The following is an 18191-nucleotide window of genomic DNA, read 5'->3' as shown; positions in this document are numbered from 1 at the left end:
TCTTCCAATTTCATGTAAATGAAACCCAGTCCATTGGCTCCAAGGCCATACTGCAGTGTGAATTGTAGCCTGGTCAGCGCGATGATCAGAAAAATCACTTGAGAAGGACAGTCACTGCTCATCCAAGTCAAAAAGCCAATGTCGGTGCACCTGATGCCAGCCAGCACAACAGGAGAAATTCCATGTGACTAGTTAGGATAACATTCTGGTACTGCCACATTAGACAGTTTCTAAGAGACCCTCATCCCTCTACATCCATCTTCTCTGAAGCGAGCACAGTCTCCAGGGCAGAAAAAACAGACGCAACTCCAAACTGTTGAAGCTTTCAAAGGAGACAGAATTTGGGGTCTGGGTTGTTGTTCTTTTGAGCAAAATACAATTACTCTGCAAATTTACTATTCTACTCTAAAAGATTAAAAATGAAATGAATCGCAACTTTTAATTTAACAAATGTCAGTGCAGAAATCAACCTACCGTGTATTGCTGCGTGGAGCGAGGGGCATCGTTTGCTACTTACTGTGCCTATAAAAACAAAAGAGAAAAATGTTCAAAGCTTTCAGGAGAAACAAGGTGATGTTTGCAAATAGAGTTTTATTTCAGTTAGCAAGAAATGAACAGTAGTTTTGTGATTCAGTTATTAGAAGTTAGCTATAGGCTACGAAACAATTGCTGCATGTTATATGGCATTTGATCCTATTTGTAATACAGTGCACCAATACCTGCTCTGCTTCGCTTTGCTTCGCAACTCCTTAGCTGGAAGGGAGAGAAATAACTGAAGCCATCAAAAGAAGTTCATTTTGAAATACCTGGGGCAGTTGACTTACGGGTGACTTCTGATGAAGCAAGTGAAATTGCAGGAAACATTGCCTTTAGAAATAACTCCATGCTCCCATGTAGTTAAAAACAGAGAAACTTGTTATAAATTTATGTTATGAATTGTGAAACAGTTGACATTAATAGCTTATTGTGGTGGAAACCTTTTAACTCCAAGTCTTTAAAGGAATAGAGTAAAATGATTCATCATAGGAGAAAGAAAATAATGTATTTTATATTCTATTATGTTTAAAAATATTTTGTGACAATATCAGTTATAACATCATGTAATTCTTTAAATCTATTGCGTAGTATAACAAAGAAAAGCAGTTCTTTTTCTCAGAAATTAAATAAAAATAAGCTCAAGGGATATTTTTAAAAAGGAAAAACAATTGTATATTTTTTTCTATTTCATAAAAAGTCATATATGTTTCTTTGAAGAAGCAAAAATCAGATTTTCCCACTTAAAGAATCATTGGATAACAGGGAACTGATACGAGTTTCCCATCACACATCCAGTGAATGTGACATTTAAGCATATGGGATCAGTGTTTTCCAGGCTGTCAGTTTAAATCCCTTTATTTCATAATATTATTTTTTTTTTACTAAATGAAGAAACTTAGGATAAATAATTGGGAAAAAAAATATTTCTTGATAAAAATTCAGCATCTGCTTTTCTGAAGACAGGGCAAAACATCTGTTGTTTTACCTTCCAGTGATAGCCAAAATAACTGGTTATGGGAGGCAATTAATAGTGTTGTTGATGATACATTAAAAGACACATGGGCAAAAAAGCAGGAATGCATTAAAGTTTTGAATCTTCTCCTTCTATCATCAACCCCAATCATACTCAGTTGCTTGGTTTCCCGGAGGAGGGGAGTGGATGACTGGGGAGGAGGTTGGTGTTGGTGTTACCTGAGGCTAGTGCCAAATTTAGGTCCATATTTGAGCTGTTTACTATCATTTACTAACAGCCCTTCAGCTCAGGTGCATGGAGCAATGTAGAAGTACCAGTTATGGCATTAAGGCCATTTTTTTGTATTGACCTATGAAATTATACTTCATGTTCATTCCAATGATATTAAAAAAAAAATATGAAAGCCAGTTTAACTGAGAAGAACTGTTCTTGACAGAATTTCTAGAAATTAAAAAAAAAAAATCCTGTATATACATATGTGTAATCCTTGCCTTCCTGGTAGTTAATTTCAAGGTTTTCTATGTAATTCCATCAACTATCATTTCTAATTTATCTTAGTTTTTAAGGAAAAATAAGTCACAATTTTTTAAATTAATTAGATTCTAAAATTACATTCTATTCCTGAATTGAATATTTTAGTGTGACCTGCCAAAATTTGAAATGGTAAATTAAATTTGCTAAAAGGAATAGCTAAATTCTTGAATTTCAACTTTTGAAGAAAATGAGCTTGAGGCCTTTGTGGCATATTCCTGTACTTAGATAGTGAGGTGTGTCCTATCTCTTGGGCTTCTTTTTCCATACCCACTTCCCAGCACCATCAATCTGTAGCAGTATTGCCTGTATTTACTATGAACATCTCAGCTAGACAAGTAGGAAAAAATAAGAAATGGGTTCTGTTGGAATAAAGTTGCCCAAAGATTAATTTTCATACATAGATCTGAAATGCCCTATTCTTTTCAAACTCTATATTAGATTAACCTTGAAGTTGAGTATGCTACTCAGGAAGGTGTGGCTAATGGAATCACAGAAAGTCGAAAACTGTCACTGTGTCAATAACCTCATGGTCAAAATTGCAAAGGTTTGAAAGATAACTCATTTAAGGTAAATACTAAAGTTGCCTTTCTTATTGCTTGAAAAACTGTCCTGAAAGTATGTGAGTTTTCCTCAAGATCTGAGTTAAAAAAAAAAAAAAAACAAACAAACAACACCAACAAAAACCTTCTGTTTTCTGATTAGGCAAGTGAATTTTTTAAAAAGTGGTTGCCATATGTATCATTTCAGAAGGACCCAAAGCCCTGGAAATATTTGTACTGGTTTCAATGTCACTTATAAATTTGATCAAAATCTCTGAAAAATGTTTCCTTTCAAATGAAAGCAAATATTTTCTTTGAAAAATGGCTGCACTGAAAGTTTTTTATCAAGCTTCTGTATCGGATGTATAGATAGTCAATGGTTTTCAACTAGTCTTTATTAATTTAAAAGAATTAGTATTTCAAAGAATTTAAATTTTCCCTGAAGAGTTTGGTATTTTTGCAAGAAAAATTGAAACAAATCCAACTGACCAAATCTGATATGATTAACTTTTATGTGAGTTTTCAATGCAAAGATATTTATGTATATGTTAAATAGAAGTTGATATTAAACGCAAAATGCCCTTTAAGATGAATCAGGTCCACACCACTTGCCTTTATCTGCCTGCATTAATTGTAAGAATCTTAGTTTCACTTACAGTTTCAGGACCTCATACTTTTTTCATGGACCAGGGATTTTATTTTTAGTTCTTTGATGGAGGAAATAACTGCCTGTTAATATTACATGGGGTAGCACAGTAAGTCTGTCAGAGTGAAATGCTCTCAGTTCTTAGGGGCGAACAGCTCTGTAAGGGAACAAATCACTTAAAACAAGAGGAAGAAGAAGAACAAGATGGAACAGCTGCCTCTGGTTCACAGTTTGCATGGGGAAGGATCACCAAATGTAAATATTGGAAAGTCAGAAAATAAACAAATTTCACAACATGCGCACGCTGTTACTTGCATAAAAATTGGTTTTTATGTCTTAAATTTGCGTGGTGGCATCGTGGCCTGGAGCGTTGTGCCCGGGTGCACACTGCTAGGGTGACACCCCGCACTGTTAGGACAGTGGCAGTTCTGGGCAAGGTGGATGAGTTTCAGCGTTCCTCCTTCCTGACTGCCCGAGTCCCTGTTGCTGTATGACAGGATTGGCATCACAGTCTGCCTGCCTGTGAGTGAGAGGGCTTTCTCTTGTCTGTCGTTTTACCCCTCATTAATAGCAGCTGCTTCTCATCAGGCAGCCTAGGAATATCGTTTGTAGAGAGTGAGTGCCTTGGTCTCTGTGCAGAGCAACGCATCGCGCCGAGGCACACAGCTCAGCGCTTTATTCAGAGAATGAGTGGTAAAAAATAGGAGTCATGCTGGACTCCTGCTTTTCCATGCTTGTATTCCCATGCTTATCAAGTGTATATGCATTATATAGACCATCACGTATAGTTAGTATGTCTTTAAATTCAGGAAATACACACAGCTTTATGCTGCCCGTCTCTGCTTATTTAGATCTCTTTTACTCCTCGTCCTCAAAAAATGTTATATACATGATCATTTGGAAGAATTTTGGGGAAAAAAAAAGGCGTCCTTCATAATTTCAACCTATTTGTTCAAAGGCTTGTATTGACGGTGCTTTACCTGTGGATATATTGTAAGTCTATTATATTCTCTGTAAATAAAGGTAGAATTTGCTGTTTTGTACAATTTGCATGCAGGTAGACATACAAAGCTATTATTGATATATCTGTTAGTAGCCTAGATATTTATTTGCTGAAAGATAAGCCTGGGCTTATAATGCAGTCTGTTTTGCTAGATCTGTTCCTAACCTTCTCTTTAAAATGTCAACTCCAGACATTTCTGCAGAAGGGAAAATGTTCAAGGTTTTAAAGGCTCGTCATTCTTAACTACTTCAGAGTTAACCAAAATAAAAAAGAAAATATTGCCATTCTTGAACCAGTTAAAAATTTCCATCCCCAACTTCTGAAAAATAAAATAAAAAAGTAAAGTTATTTCATGGAGGAATTCCCAGGAATGTGAGGTTTACATTTAGTCATTTTTAGGAGACAGTCTCATCAGCAGTGTGTGAATCTCATTTGGTTTTGGTTTGTTTGATTCAGCTCCTGAAGTTCAGCTGTTTATCCAGTATAAGTAGATTTGAAGGATTAAATTCCAGTTATTGCCTTCTTTCAAAAAGGAGGCTTCATCATTTAGGTCGAACACCCGTTGTTTCTTCTCGTGGGAACTGGGAAGCACAGACAGGAAAAGAGCTCTGTGGTTATGAGCCCTGGGTGGGTGTCTGTCCCTGCGATCTGCTGCAGATCTGCAGATAAACTAGTGAGTTCTGTTTTCTGATCTCTGGCAACATGAAATCTATACAATTTTTAAAGCTGTTACATAATTTCCAGTGTAAATTCATGTTTGAATACATGAATCAGCTCATCAATAATTTGTAATACATCATATGCAGCTGCACAGACCTTGGGCTGCTTTTTGGTAGGAACGTTTAAGCCCAAGTTTTTATGTAATCTTAAGTGGTTAGCTTTCTGAGGTTCAATAAATATCTTCTGATTTCTAGCGTACATTAGAAGAAGAAGGATATACTGCTCTCTCTGAGGCTTCAAAACCATTTTATTGGTAGCACAGCTATAGCATAGCATGGCCTGTGAGATAGACTGCTTATGAGAACTGTTGGTGGCTTGTTCTAATGTCACTATATTTTTGTGTCAGTAAAGAATTTAAAAATGTATTATTGACATTTTGAGTTGCAAGAATGATCCCTACCAGTACTGCCCAGTAAGGTTTAATATGGCGTTTTTGCAGATAGAATTATAATTAACACTTCTATGGTTCTGTATTTTATTATTTAACATCACATATGTGTTGCTTTCATTCAAAGTTTTATTTGAATGTGAATTGAACATTGACTGACTATTTCAGATAAAATGTGTCGAATGTTTTAAGTGTGGTTAAAGAGAATAGGCTATTTTATCATGCCAAAAAAAAATCTGAAAATGATGCAACTGAGAAGGCTAGGGGTCCATGTGTTTTGAAGCAAGACTGAGAAGCCTGGCTGTCATCATATCACTAATTTGTCCTTTTTGGTTTTTTTCCCTTATCTCCATAAGGCAGAAGAAATGGTTAAGACTACGACATTTGAAAAAGCATACAGTAATATTTTGTTAAGTATTATTCCACTAAATTCACTGCTTACTTCCTCAGCATTCTCCACTCTCAGTTACTGTCCTGGAGATGGGGGGCCAGGGAGCAGAGCTGTAGAACACGGGCTGCAGTTCAGCAGGGGGATGCTCCATGGTTGCACCAGTGTTGCTCTGTTGTGGAAAGCATAAAGCAGGAGGTGGAAACATCCAAATATTGACAGGCAGGTTGTGAGATGCAGTTCTCATTTTACTCCTAGCAAAGAGCTGTCTATAGCAATATAAAAGGCACTGGAAAGTGGCCAGTGGAAATGTTTTTATAGTGCTAGAGATAAGTTAAGGCTTTTGTTGCTATAATTATGTTGATTTAAAAACACAAATGTAATTTTCAGTACTTCTAACCAGCATAACTATGCTGTTAGACTCTTCTCTGACAATTAGCCTTTCAAAGGACAAATTTTCTGTGTAACATGGACAGAATAATACAGAGAGTTTCCTGTGACCAAAGATATGGAGATGGCTGAAGTGATAAACCCTTCTTAGAATGGCAGCTTACCAAAAATGCCAAAAGGACCTAAGGAAAGATTACAACAACATTAATTCTTACTTTACCAACAACAGGCTTTGACCTAGGTTTTGACCTCTCATCTGTGCTGTATGAAGCTGTGACCACAAAGCTATACAAAATCAGAGGCTGAAAGCAAGAAAAAATTGCTGAGCACATTTGAAGTGCTTGGACAGCTATTAATACACTGCACAGGGCATGACAAATGAGTGTCTGCGTAAATCAATAGAGCTTTCTATAAATGGACAAATGGTTTAGTATGAATAACAAAGAAGTGCACATGGTAACTGGTGTTGTAGCATTCTGTCAGGGATTTTAAAGTTCACTGTCATAACTTTGTTCCTCTTGACCTTTATTGATGATACCTTCAAAGCATGTTGAGCTGCTAACTTGACGTACAACCTTTAGACCTTCATCTCCTGCCCATGGCAGGGGGGGTGAACTAGATGATCTTTAAAGGTCCCTTCCAGCCCAAACCATTCTATGATTCTATGATCTCATTTTCCCTTAGTGCAAAATACATACTGCTCTCCCCTTTCTTCTCTCTTCCCCTCCATCCTTTTGTTTTGTCTCAACTCTTCCATGGTTGAGTAAGGAAGACTGTCTTATATGTGCTTCTCTTTTATTCATGCCTTCTAGTAGAAAATTCAGTGGTTTAATTCATTGCATTGTCGTGATGAAAGTGTAGAGGATTGTCTGTTGAAGGCTTCCTAATAGGTACATGAAATAATTCTTCACTTAAAGACCCCAGTGCACTAAATGTATCTGAATTCATAAATCATTGGAACAGGCTAGCTAAGTAATGAAATGTTATTGTTTCTGTTCTCTTGACTTAATAAATCAAGGCACAGAAAGGTAAAATTTAAACTTTTTGAAAAACACTTTAGAGACTTAAATCCAAATCTTATTTTCAAACATAATTTAAGCACTTCAATTCACTCTGTCAAGAAGCACACAGAAATGGCTTTTGCAGAATGTTAAGTGAAAGTTGTCCTCTCAAGTGCCACTTAGAGAGGCAAATCTGGAGGAGACATGGATGTCTCATGAGATTCTCAGACGTGAGATGTGGGACAGACGTGAGAATGTGTCTACCATTTCTACCAAATGCAGGGATATATTGGACAGAGCATAGTTAGTAGATGATCCTTAACCTGTTGTAATAATCCTCTCTAAAATCATTAAAAACAAAGAGGAGAGCATGAAGAAATCATCCTAAATGTCTGTGTCAATGTAAGAATATATTTATTAAGTGTATATTTATTTCAGCTATTTGTAATCTGGTGCTATTATTCAGCTGAAAGTTGCCATCACCTATGAGTGTAGGTGAGGACTGAACCCCCCAAAAAGTCTCGGATTTGCCACAGTGAGACTGGTGGGAGATCTCATGCTTTGACCATGTAAACCAAGAAAAAAAGACTGTGAGCTGGAAAGGAGCAGAGCACTTTTGGGCTCAGAGCCTACCTATAATGAATATTTTTTGGGAGACAACATTTCCCTCTGTTTTGGGGCAGAGGCATGGGGGGCTTGTATTTGTTTTTCTTCCTGTGATGCAAAAAGCTGTAGTGTCTTTTGTTGTTCATTAACAAAAAAGTAAATATGACCACATTAAGGATATATTTGAGATGCATTTTAGACTTCAGGTGAACATGCATTTTCAGAAGAATTTAAAGTTGAAGTGATTGTACTGCCTGAATGGATGCTTCTTGTGTTTTGGTGTTAAGAGTATCCTAAAGCTAATTATCACGACCATTTTAGAACATTTTTTAAGAATTGTAATTAATTGGCTTACCTTTACTGATCCAGTGAATAACACGTTTTTAGAAACATGAAAAATGCTAAGGCTGCCGTCTGTCTCATTTCTTTTATAGCATCATGAACAACAATTCATTGTGAACCAAGGAACTTCCTCTTGCCCCAAAGGAAAATTAATTAATTTTAAGGAAACATTGTGTAATGTGAAAACAAATACAGTTTACTTCATTGCACCTGACTTGCGTCTACACTCATGGGAAATAAATGGCAGATTTTTACTGACTTCAGCAGGAATAGGACTAGACCTCAGTGCATCAGGCGTGTAGTCTGCCTGTTGCTAGTCTGGAATGAAAGAGTGCAGATAGCTGCCCTGTAGGAGAAAATACAGAGTGTTCTTCAGTATCTGTGAAGGAGAGAGAAAGCTCTTAGCTGACCTGAAGATAATCTTCATCGTTACTAGGGCTATGTTTTCCATCCTGAGAGAGGGATTAAAATTAGAGTTGACAAAGTCTCTCGTAATGACTGTGTCTTAGCAATGGTATCAATACAAGGCAGCCTCTGTTTTATACACAGTAGTCTGAAGTTTTCACTTTCAAATTGATTTTCCATAAACTCAGTCTCACAATTCAGAACAAAGTTGTCTCTAATTAAGGCAGTTGAAGGCTGTTTAGCATTATCCAAGTCATGATTGAAATCTTTAAATTTTCCAATGTTTGGAGAGACTCTTGTGCAAAATACTTTCTTCCAAATGGGAACTAGGAAGTACCTCTGTTTTGACATTTGTAGAATCCTTGAATCTATAATGATCCAAAAGCAACATGTAATGTTTCATTTAATGGTAAGTTATGCCACAGTTATTTTTGGCTGCCTGAATGATACTGAGCTTTGAGAGCTGACCCCCCAAGAAAAGACATGCTTGCCTGTAGGTGCTGGTGGCAGGCGTTGAATGTCACTTGTCTGCAGCAGTTTGCTGGGCTGCTGCATCACTTTTAGTGTTTGCGAGGCTGAGGAACAGAGATGGTTTGTTTCTACGTGTAACATAAAATATGTATACATTCCTAGAGGACAGCTATACCTAAAACTAGAAATCACTATCAAAATCAGTTGATATCTAAGAGAGTACTGTTCTCAGTAATCTAGTTTTTTTCCTGCCTAGTCCCCTGCTAGATTATGTACGGGAGAAGTGACTGCATTAGGGGTCAGTACTTCCCTACCACTGCCTCTGGGTGCCTGCAAGTCTGCAATAGCTTTCACGCTGTGAGAAGTGTGGGCTTCTTATTGCAGCTTAGCCTAGTGTAAGTATGGCCTGAAAATAAAAATGAAAATAAAATGTAATAGTGGTTTCCTCCAAGGAGACCTACTTTGCTTAACTGGCAAAAGATGCTAGAATATGCAATACTGGAGGTAGGCAGATCGCTCTGAGCAAAAATTCAGCAGACTTACAATAACATCAAAACCCAGTGGTTTCTGTTAAATAAGTGAAGGTTTGGATTAGGAGGCAGGGTTTTGAGACTACAAGTGCTATTACAAATTTTCCAAATGAATATTTTTGGGGGAATGAGGATTATTATCAAGTGTTCAGTTGCAATATCGAGTGATTTAGTATATCAAGTATTGGTTTTCCCGTGTTGTGGGAACTGGCACAGAGTCTTAAGAAAAGTCAGTCAAGTGTTCCCTTCTAGTCCAGGCCTCATTACAAAAATGCCAAATAAATAGGCATGATTTGCTCAGCAATCAAGAAGCACAAAAGTCAAGCTAACACTGACTGCATTACATCCCTTCACTACACTTTCGAAGCCAGTGGTGTGAAAAAGGGTTTTATTATACAGATGTTTCCACTGTGGCTTGATAAGAGGGGAAACACAGCATTTATTTATAATGCTGTCAAGTTTAGATTTCCTAATTTTGGTAGCCTATTTGTAAAGAGATTTAGCTAACAGATCCAAGAAGACTTAGCTTCCATTTTACAGCCTCCCAGCATTCAAAAAAAAATGGAGTAAGAGAAATATGGGGAGCTCTCTGGGTATTTTGTATAGTACAACTGTGTGTTGTGGTTCTTTTAGACATCTCTATATGGGAGTAGTCTGCCCTAACTATTTTAGGATAAAATCATAAAATATATTTTTATGTTACTGAAAATAAAATTAAAAAAATTAAACCCATACATATGTGAGTTAAAGGCGGTGCAGACTAAGCCTTTAATGATTGCTTCAAAACAGTAAGAAGAGCAGGCTCTGGGGAGACCTTATTGTGGCCTTTCAGTCCTTAAAGGGGGCTTATAAGAAATATGGGGACAAACTTTTTAGTAGGGCCTGTAGTGATAAGACAAGGGGTTATGGTTTCAGACTAAAAGAGGGTAGACTCAGACTAGATATAAGGAAGAAATTTTTTACAATGAGAGTGGTGAAACACTGGGGCAGGTTGCCCAGAGAGGTGGTAGATGCCCCATCCCTGGAAACACTCAAGGTCAGGTAGGACGGGGCTCTGAGCAACCTGATCTAGGTGAAGATGTCCCTGCTCATTGCAGGGGGGTTGGACTAGATGACCTTTAAAGGTCCCTTCCAACCCAAAGCATTCTAAGATTCTATGATAAGAATTTATTTTTGGTGGCATTTTAGGGTGATATTCATAGAAAAAGCATCTGAAAATCTTTAACTCATAGAAATACATTTTTTATGTACCAATCATGTCTTTATTTTTATCAATCAATCTGCAAGAATGTGTCTATAAAAGCAAACTGATAACTGTATATGATAGCCTCTTCAGTATGGAGGACTATTTACCCTCCAGCTTCTGATTTCTTACTGCTGCTTTTGCTTTTGCGGCTTCTGCTTCTACTTTGCTACTTACTTCTGCATCTGTACTTCTTGCTGCCTCATCTCACGGTGCTCTCTGCAGGATCACCCATAGACTTTTTATAGCCATATGTTGAATCCATTGGTAGGTGACATTGTGAAAATATGATGCAGAGCATTTTACCACCTTTGCTGGGTTTGATTGCACCCTCAAGATAAAGCACGGATCCCATACAGTTGTTTATTTAGACTTGTAAATAAGTAAACTCTATATGCCCTTGGTTCTCACCTCCCTTTTATTCTTTACTCTTTTTCAATATGCTGGATAATTATGTATGTTTACTTTTTCTTCCTAATCTTATTTTTAGGATTTAGCTGAATTTGAAATTGTTGTTAATGAATCAATTTATTGCACTTTGGGATTTTCATTTTGTTGAATCATTGACTTTTCTTAACAAGGAAGAAAGAACTGTGCATCTTTCCATGGAATTTTTTTATACAGTACATTATTTTTTCTCCAAAATTATGAATGTTAACTATATTTATGACTGTTGCTTTGTGTAACCACAGTTCTTTTGAAACAGCATTTGTTTAACTTTTATAGGCTGACAGAAGGTTGAAGTGAAGCAAGTAATGTAAATTGTATAATAGTTGTAATTATGTGAATGCATTGATTTTGGTGTTATGGTTACATGATGTGAAGTTATGCATGGGAGGCAGAGAGGTTTCTAGAGGCAGTTTTAACTCATAGATTTTTATACATTGTTTCAGTTTCTCAGTCTTTGAGAGAAAACTAGTTGAAACTTGCTCTGATGCAACTGTATACAGAGATTTAGAGATTTTCCTTTTCCATTACTGAAAGAATTCGTAACATCACGTCATAATATATTGGAAAATACATTGATTTACTGTAATTTACAACCAGATTGTGCCATTTTGAAGTTTGCACTATGAAAAAATATTACTGTAATGGAAATTAAGGATAGATGAAAGACACTACTGTAAAGGAAACTTTATCATATTAAACTAACATAGGCAAGAGAAAATTTTTCTTACTTTAAGATTGCATTTAGATGTAGTAAAATACCTCTCTCACTCTTGAAATGATAGGAATTGTTTTTTAAGTAAAGACTAATAAAAGCTATAGTATGACCAGTGCATCTGGACTTGCCCACTGCAGAAACCAGGCTTATGAAGAGCTGCCACAGTTAAAAGTTTACATAGGATTGCCTTTTGTTTCCTTTTGATAGTAGCTGCCTCTGCTTCCAAGTGGTTTTCTCAGATAGCAAGTTCACTGTAAACAGAAAAAGGGGAGAAAGAAAAGAATATATCTTCTATAATGTTTCATTGCCAGCTCCATTGCACCTGACAAGATGAGGTTGTGGACATACTTGGAATATCTGCTCTGATATTGTTCTAAATTGTAATGCATGGTGTGAATAATCTCATAAACGAATGTCGCTTCTGTTTTTACTCAAAATAGCAACTTGTAGCAAAATAAATTGTATGGTGCTTTTTATTCTGGATCTTAAAGAAGTACACAAAGAAAGCACCCTGAGAATTTTTATGAATTGTCATGTAGTACAAGATACCCTTCGATTAATTTACATATTTATTTATTTATTCTATTTTACTGTAGGCAGAGAATTCAGCGCTGGCTCTGGAAAATGAAAATCAGAGAGAACAGTATGAAAGATGTCTTGATGAGGTAAGGTAGATAAAAAGGTTGTTCTTACCTGGTACTATAATTAAATGAATAGAATTTAATCTCTCCCTCTCTTACAAGGTTGACATTGTTCTGCAATTTTCTAGTATTACCTCATTCTAATTAATTCCAAGAACAAGTGTCTGGCAGTCAGAGATATTGTTCTCCATGACCTCTGCTGTAAATCCTGCTTTGACCACATGTCTTCACCAAAAAGTTGATATCCCTGTGACCAATATTTGGAACTGGTTTGGTTTCATTAGGAGGAGAAAATTATAATTTGCCTGTTAGGTTTTGTGTACTCCTTCTTTTCTGTAGAGTGGAACACAGGTGGCAGTGGCTTCTTCTATCAAAAATCCCCCAGCTTTTCTATGTAATATGTTCTGTAACCAGGAAATTTAGTCTCTCAGCTCCCCCTTACATACACGTTTTTTTATGCTGGGTTTTTTCTGGCCATTTACTCACTTCTACTACATGGCTCACCTTCTGATCAGACCTTCCAGTTACAGCTACAGTATAATTCACCCATCAGTTACTGTCTGAGCACTCCAGCAATGCCTACTGTTCCAGAAATGTCTAGTATCTCCTACTGCATGCAGCCTTCTCCATATATATACTGATACTTACTTGTTCCTCCCATTTATCCTGAAATAAGGCTCTTCAGCATACACAAGAACTTAAAATAGTTTTAAGAGTTTCAGTAGCTCGAAGAGTTGCTTAGTAGAAATCATTACCCATTCCATAATAAGAATGCATAGTAGCATAAGTAATTAGCTAACATGCAAACAAAACAAAATAAAACAAAACAAAAACTGGCCCAGCATCTCAGCTGTATCTTTGAGAAAAGAGCGCATGAGTGTGCAAACCACACATAGCAGATGGCAATTCATGTCTTCATACCAGATTTTTAAATTTTTAATCAGCATTTGCTGAAGTAATACTGGCATGAGCAATAGAGCTCTAATACAAGAAGCTTCCAATTCAGTGCAGATTTTCATCAGCAAATCTGCACTTCTTCCACTATAGCATATTTTTATCACATAGCTGGAGTAAAAGACTTGCAGATACACTTTCCCACTAGGTTATGCTCTGTCTGTTCTGTGGCACTGGGATACTGACAGAGCCTTCATCTGCATTGGCCTGAGTCACTCCATTCAGTGCACACTTGAATGATATTTGGATATCTTGGTGATAAGGATGAAATTACCATATAATTATTAACTTTAGTTTAAATTATAGAGCTTAACTTAAAATTATTTTCTGGTTGTCTAGGACAAAATCTGCCTACATAATTAATTTTGGAAATAAGTAGAACACCCTAATTGTCCAAAAGGCTCCATACAGATTATAAGGACAGAAGATATGTTTTTATTATATGTTATTATATGTTTTTATTTATATGTTTTTATTGTGTTTGCAGTAACATGATGGATTTCTGGTCCAGGGTTGTGTTTTTTACACACTGTTGCAGTTTAAAGAGCAAATAATTAGATCAAACTATGGTCTGAACTTTATTGTCTTCAACATTATGTTGGCTGTTTTCGGTTTTTCCATATTATCACAGCTGTATCCATCTTCTCCCACTGTATCAACTTCTTCAGGAAAAAATGCTTCTCATCACCTGTGGTTTTGTGCTTCCCTGCTTTATTTTTTTGTTTGCTTATCTTCTTCCTTTTTTTGTCTTCTGTTTTGTGTGCAGTGACCTCTATTGTCCTTCCTCATGGCTTGGTATCACTTTTTTCTTCTCCTTCCCCTTTCAGCCCCCACAATGCTTTGGTAGTGGCACTGTAACCAGCATTGTTTTAGCTGACAGAAACTTGGACCTCATCCTTTCTGATCACTGAAGTGAAGAAGTGGTTGCCAGTGTCTCAGGCAACAAAACCATAGTTAATAATTGCAAGTTCTACAGGAGTCCCAGGTTAGCACCCACCTGAGCACATTTCCTTGGTGGAGCTTCACAAGAAATCTCACATTCTCACCCTACTTCATTATAGTAACAAAAAAGAGAATAGGAGATGAGACATAACTGTAATTAGTGAATAACCCAATCAATGATTGTGAGAACCTTCACTTCCAACCAGAGTCTTCTGGGGATGTGTTGTATGTGACCCTTTCCAAACAGGGATTCTTACTGGAGATCTTAAGAAAATAAAATGCTTTCCATAAATATTTTTATGAAAAAAAAAAAAAGGTCTTCCACTTGCAAGTTTCTTTCCTTTAAGCCTTTAAGGAAGTCTTAAAGGAAGTCTCATGCTTCCTCTATTCATAACTCACCTTACACCAACCCCACTTCTTGAAGGTGAAAACCTCTTCAGGCCTTCCCTAGTGTGGGCTTCAGGACTTCTTCAGCAGTTTTTAGGAGCAGATGTATTCTCTACATCTATGTATCCGTCTGCGCTGCAGCTCCATTTTGCGCCAGGGAGACCTGATGGGTTTAAAGGGATGAACACAGATGTTCCTGAGAACACGAGGCTGTGATCACATCCAAACCTGAGACAGCTAAGCCTGCCGCCAAAAAACCCGAGTGCTTACTACAACCATTATTTTAATTTTGCCTCTGAAGTCCAATTAGTTATGAATGTATTGAACTTCACCTGGGCTGATACAGAAGGAGTGCTTACCCCCAAAGCTAATACCTAGCCATTCTGGCTAGTTACATGTTTGGGATGCTTGACAGGCCCTTGAGATAATGAAGGTTGAGAACATCGTTTGATAACTATTGGGAGAATGCTGCCATCTTTCACTCATCATTGAGCATCCTCAAATTGCAGCTTCTCTCCCCTGGGCACAGGCAAACTCTGCTCAGGGCACTCAAGCATCATTTAATCTGGCCACCCTGCCAACAGTGTCCCTGCTTGGTCCCTCAGGCCTCTACAGCAATGTGATAAGGACACTTGCTATGCACAGTGTGCTTTCTGCTGATGTGTTGGTGGTTATTAAGCTGCATATGAAGGTACTAAAAATAATCACTGTGATTTTTCTGTCTGTTTGTGACAAAAAGATACCAGAGCTGAGTTCTTAAAGCTATGCCTGCCATTATTTTCTCTCATTTTTCTTTTTTTTATCAGTGGTTTTACATAGTTCTTTTCATTCATATAATGTCCCACGTTTAATATTGTATGAATGCTTGCACCTGTGACTTAAAAATGCATGCTCTGTAATTGTTTTCATGGTAAAATTCAACGAAACGCGAATGTTCATAGAGATGAAATCTAAAAAGAATATGGGTCAAGCTGAAGTGAGTCCTTTATGAATTTTAATAAATACTCACTGATTTTTAAAGTAATTGTTCATCTCTGAAGTGTACATATAAACAACTTTAGAACAGTATTTGGAAGAAGGTGTCATTGAAATGTTCCAGTACTTGATAAAAAAGAGAAGAGCTCATTTAATTTCAGAAATACTCCATAAACTTATCTTTCTGTCTCTGAAAAATGTAATGCAAAAACCAGGATTGTCTTCTTGTGCCTTTGGGGTTTGAAGTTAACATGCTTAATCCTAGTTTCCTGTCCTGGAATTCAGCTGTCAGTTTATTGGTAAGTGACAATGTCACGTTTATTCACATCACTGTGCCAGCTGAGATTTCTGTCAAGCTTCACCATACTTACATGCAGAAAATCGTGCAAGTTAGGGTAGATGATATTTTTGCTGATCTTTTAAGAATTAGCTAATCAAAAATACACAGTTATCTGAAAAAGGCATTCTGTTGTTAAGATTCGAATAAAATATAAGACCTTTCATTTTAGAACACTTGAAATGTCTTTGTGCATATGAAACCGTACGTGAAAGGCAGCTGTATAAAATCTCAGTACTTGTAAAAGGTATAATAGATGTTAAACTAGGGTCTCTTTTCTTTGATTCATTCTTTTATACTTTTTCTATTAAGACCACTTTATAACATGTATATGTAAACATAATTGTGTAAGGAAAAAGTGAAGCTGGATCTTTTATCTCTTTTATTGTAATCCACAAAAGGAAACCTCACCTCAAGATCTTGTCTATTAAGTTCAAAGGAAAGGCAGGCAGTGTGAAGGCAAGCGGTGTCATCTCCTACATAATAGCAGACTAAGGAACCGGCCATCTCTATTCTATTCCTTGTTTCACCTTGATTAACTGCATGAATCACAGGTCAAGTCATTTTACAGCCTGCTTTTTACTGGCATTGAGCTGCAGTTCTGCCTCATATCAGTGGGAATTTCACATATTCTGCATCTCAGAAGTCAGTCCCTCTGCCTTCAATGGTCTCCGTTTCCTCAGTTTTTGGTAGTTGGGACTGTCAGTTTTGTAGTGCTGGCTTATGTTGTTCATTCATATCCGTGGTGTCTCTTGATACCCGTAAGTGAAAATGAAGTAGATCTGCTAGCTTAGCAGTTAATTTCCATCTGGACACTAGCACTGCTGTAGGAGCGGAATGGCAACCTCATTTGAAATGCAAAAGTTTGAATATGATTCCACTTATTGACTGCTAAATTAATTTTAATAACTGCAAAACATTTTACTGAAGGCTTCCCATCTCTGTTCCTGCTGAAAACCAAGAATACAGACCTGAAAATCTTTGAATGGTAATAGCAACACAGTTTGCCAAGTTGCTAGATACTAGAATAAAATAACCTAATTTTGTAAAGAAACTAGTTGCATGTCTCATTGAGATCTACAGAGCTGTGGATCCCTGGCAGGTACTTTCATTTGGATACCTAACTTTATACATGCAAAGCTGGAAAATTTGTCACACATGCATCAGCAAGTTCAGTTTTTTCTCATTTGGAAGATTATGCCATGCAGTATATCATAGAATGATAGAATGGTTTGGGTTGGAAAGGACCTTAAAGATCATCTGGTTCCAGCCCCCCAGCCATAAGCAGGGACACCTTCCACTAGACCAGGTTGCTCAAAGCCCCATCCAACCTGGCCTTGAGGGGGCATCCACAGCTTCTCTGGGCAACCTGTTCCAGTACCTCACCACCCTCATAGTGAAGAATTTCTTCCTTATATCCAATCTAAACCTACCCTCTTCCAGTTTAAAGCCATTACCCCTTGTCCTATCACTATTTGCCCTTGTAAAAAGTCCCTCTCCAGCTTTCTTGTAGGCCCCCTTCAGGTACTGGAAGGCTGCTGTAAGGTCCCCCTGAGCCTTCTCTTCTCCAGGCTGAACAACCCCAACTCTCTCAGCCTGTCCTCATAGGAGAGGTGCTCCAGCCCTCTGATCATCTTCGTGGCCTTCCTCTGGACCCGCTCCAACAGGTCCATGTCCTTCTTATGTTGGGGGCCCCAGAGCTGAAGGCAGTGCTCCAGGTGGGGTCTCACGAGAGCAGAGTAGAGGGGCAGAATCCCCTCCCTCGTCCTGCTGGCCACGCTTCTTTTGATGCAGCCCAGGGTACAGTTGGCTTTCTGGGCTGCAAGCGCACATTGCCGGGTCATGTTGAGCTTCTCATCAACCAACACCCCCATAAAAAACAAAAGCTATAGGAGTAATTTTGTAGGCTATTCTGTTGTGAGTGACTAGTACACACTTCAAAGAACCTTTCAGTTCTTCCTTGGTAAAGTAACTCCATGTCAGAAAGTAAAGAAATAATGTATTCGATATGGTTTGTTCAATTTTCAGGTAGAGCAAACAGACGTTAAAAGTACATGCTAGAAGGAACACTGTT

General features: G+C 37.5%; 1 protein-coding gene across 1 annotated transcript in view; it reads left to right on the top strand.

The window, feature by feature from the left end:
* The window catches only part of NCKAP5 (NCK associated protein 5), a gene marked incomplete at both ends in the record, with an annotated part of 383473 nt that overhangs the window by 267201 nt on the left and 98081 nt on the right, over nt 1-18191 (top strand). Inside the window, one exon of the mRNA XM_082314721.1 lies at nt 12478-12546. Coding sequence (XP_082170847.1) covers nt 12478-12546 — 69 coding nt within the window. The remainder of the gene's footprint in view (nt 1-12477; nt 12547-18191) is intronic.

The sequence above is a fragment of the Platalea leucorodia genome (genome assembly GCF_965183815.1).
Source record: "Platalea leucorodia genome assembly, chromosome: 5".
NCBI classification, from domain to species: Eukaryota; Metazoa; Chordata; class Aves; order Pelecaniformes; family Threskiornithidae; genus Platalea; species Platalea leucorodia.
The sequence above is the reverse complement of the archived record's forward strand: the minus strand, read 5'-3'. Positions and strand labels throughout refer to the sequence as shown.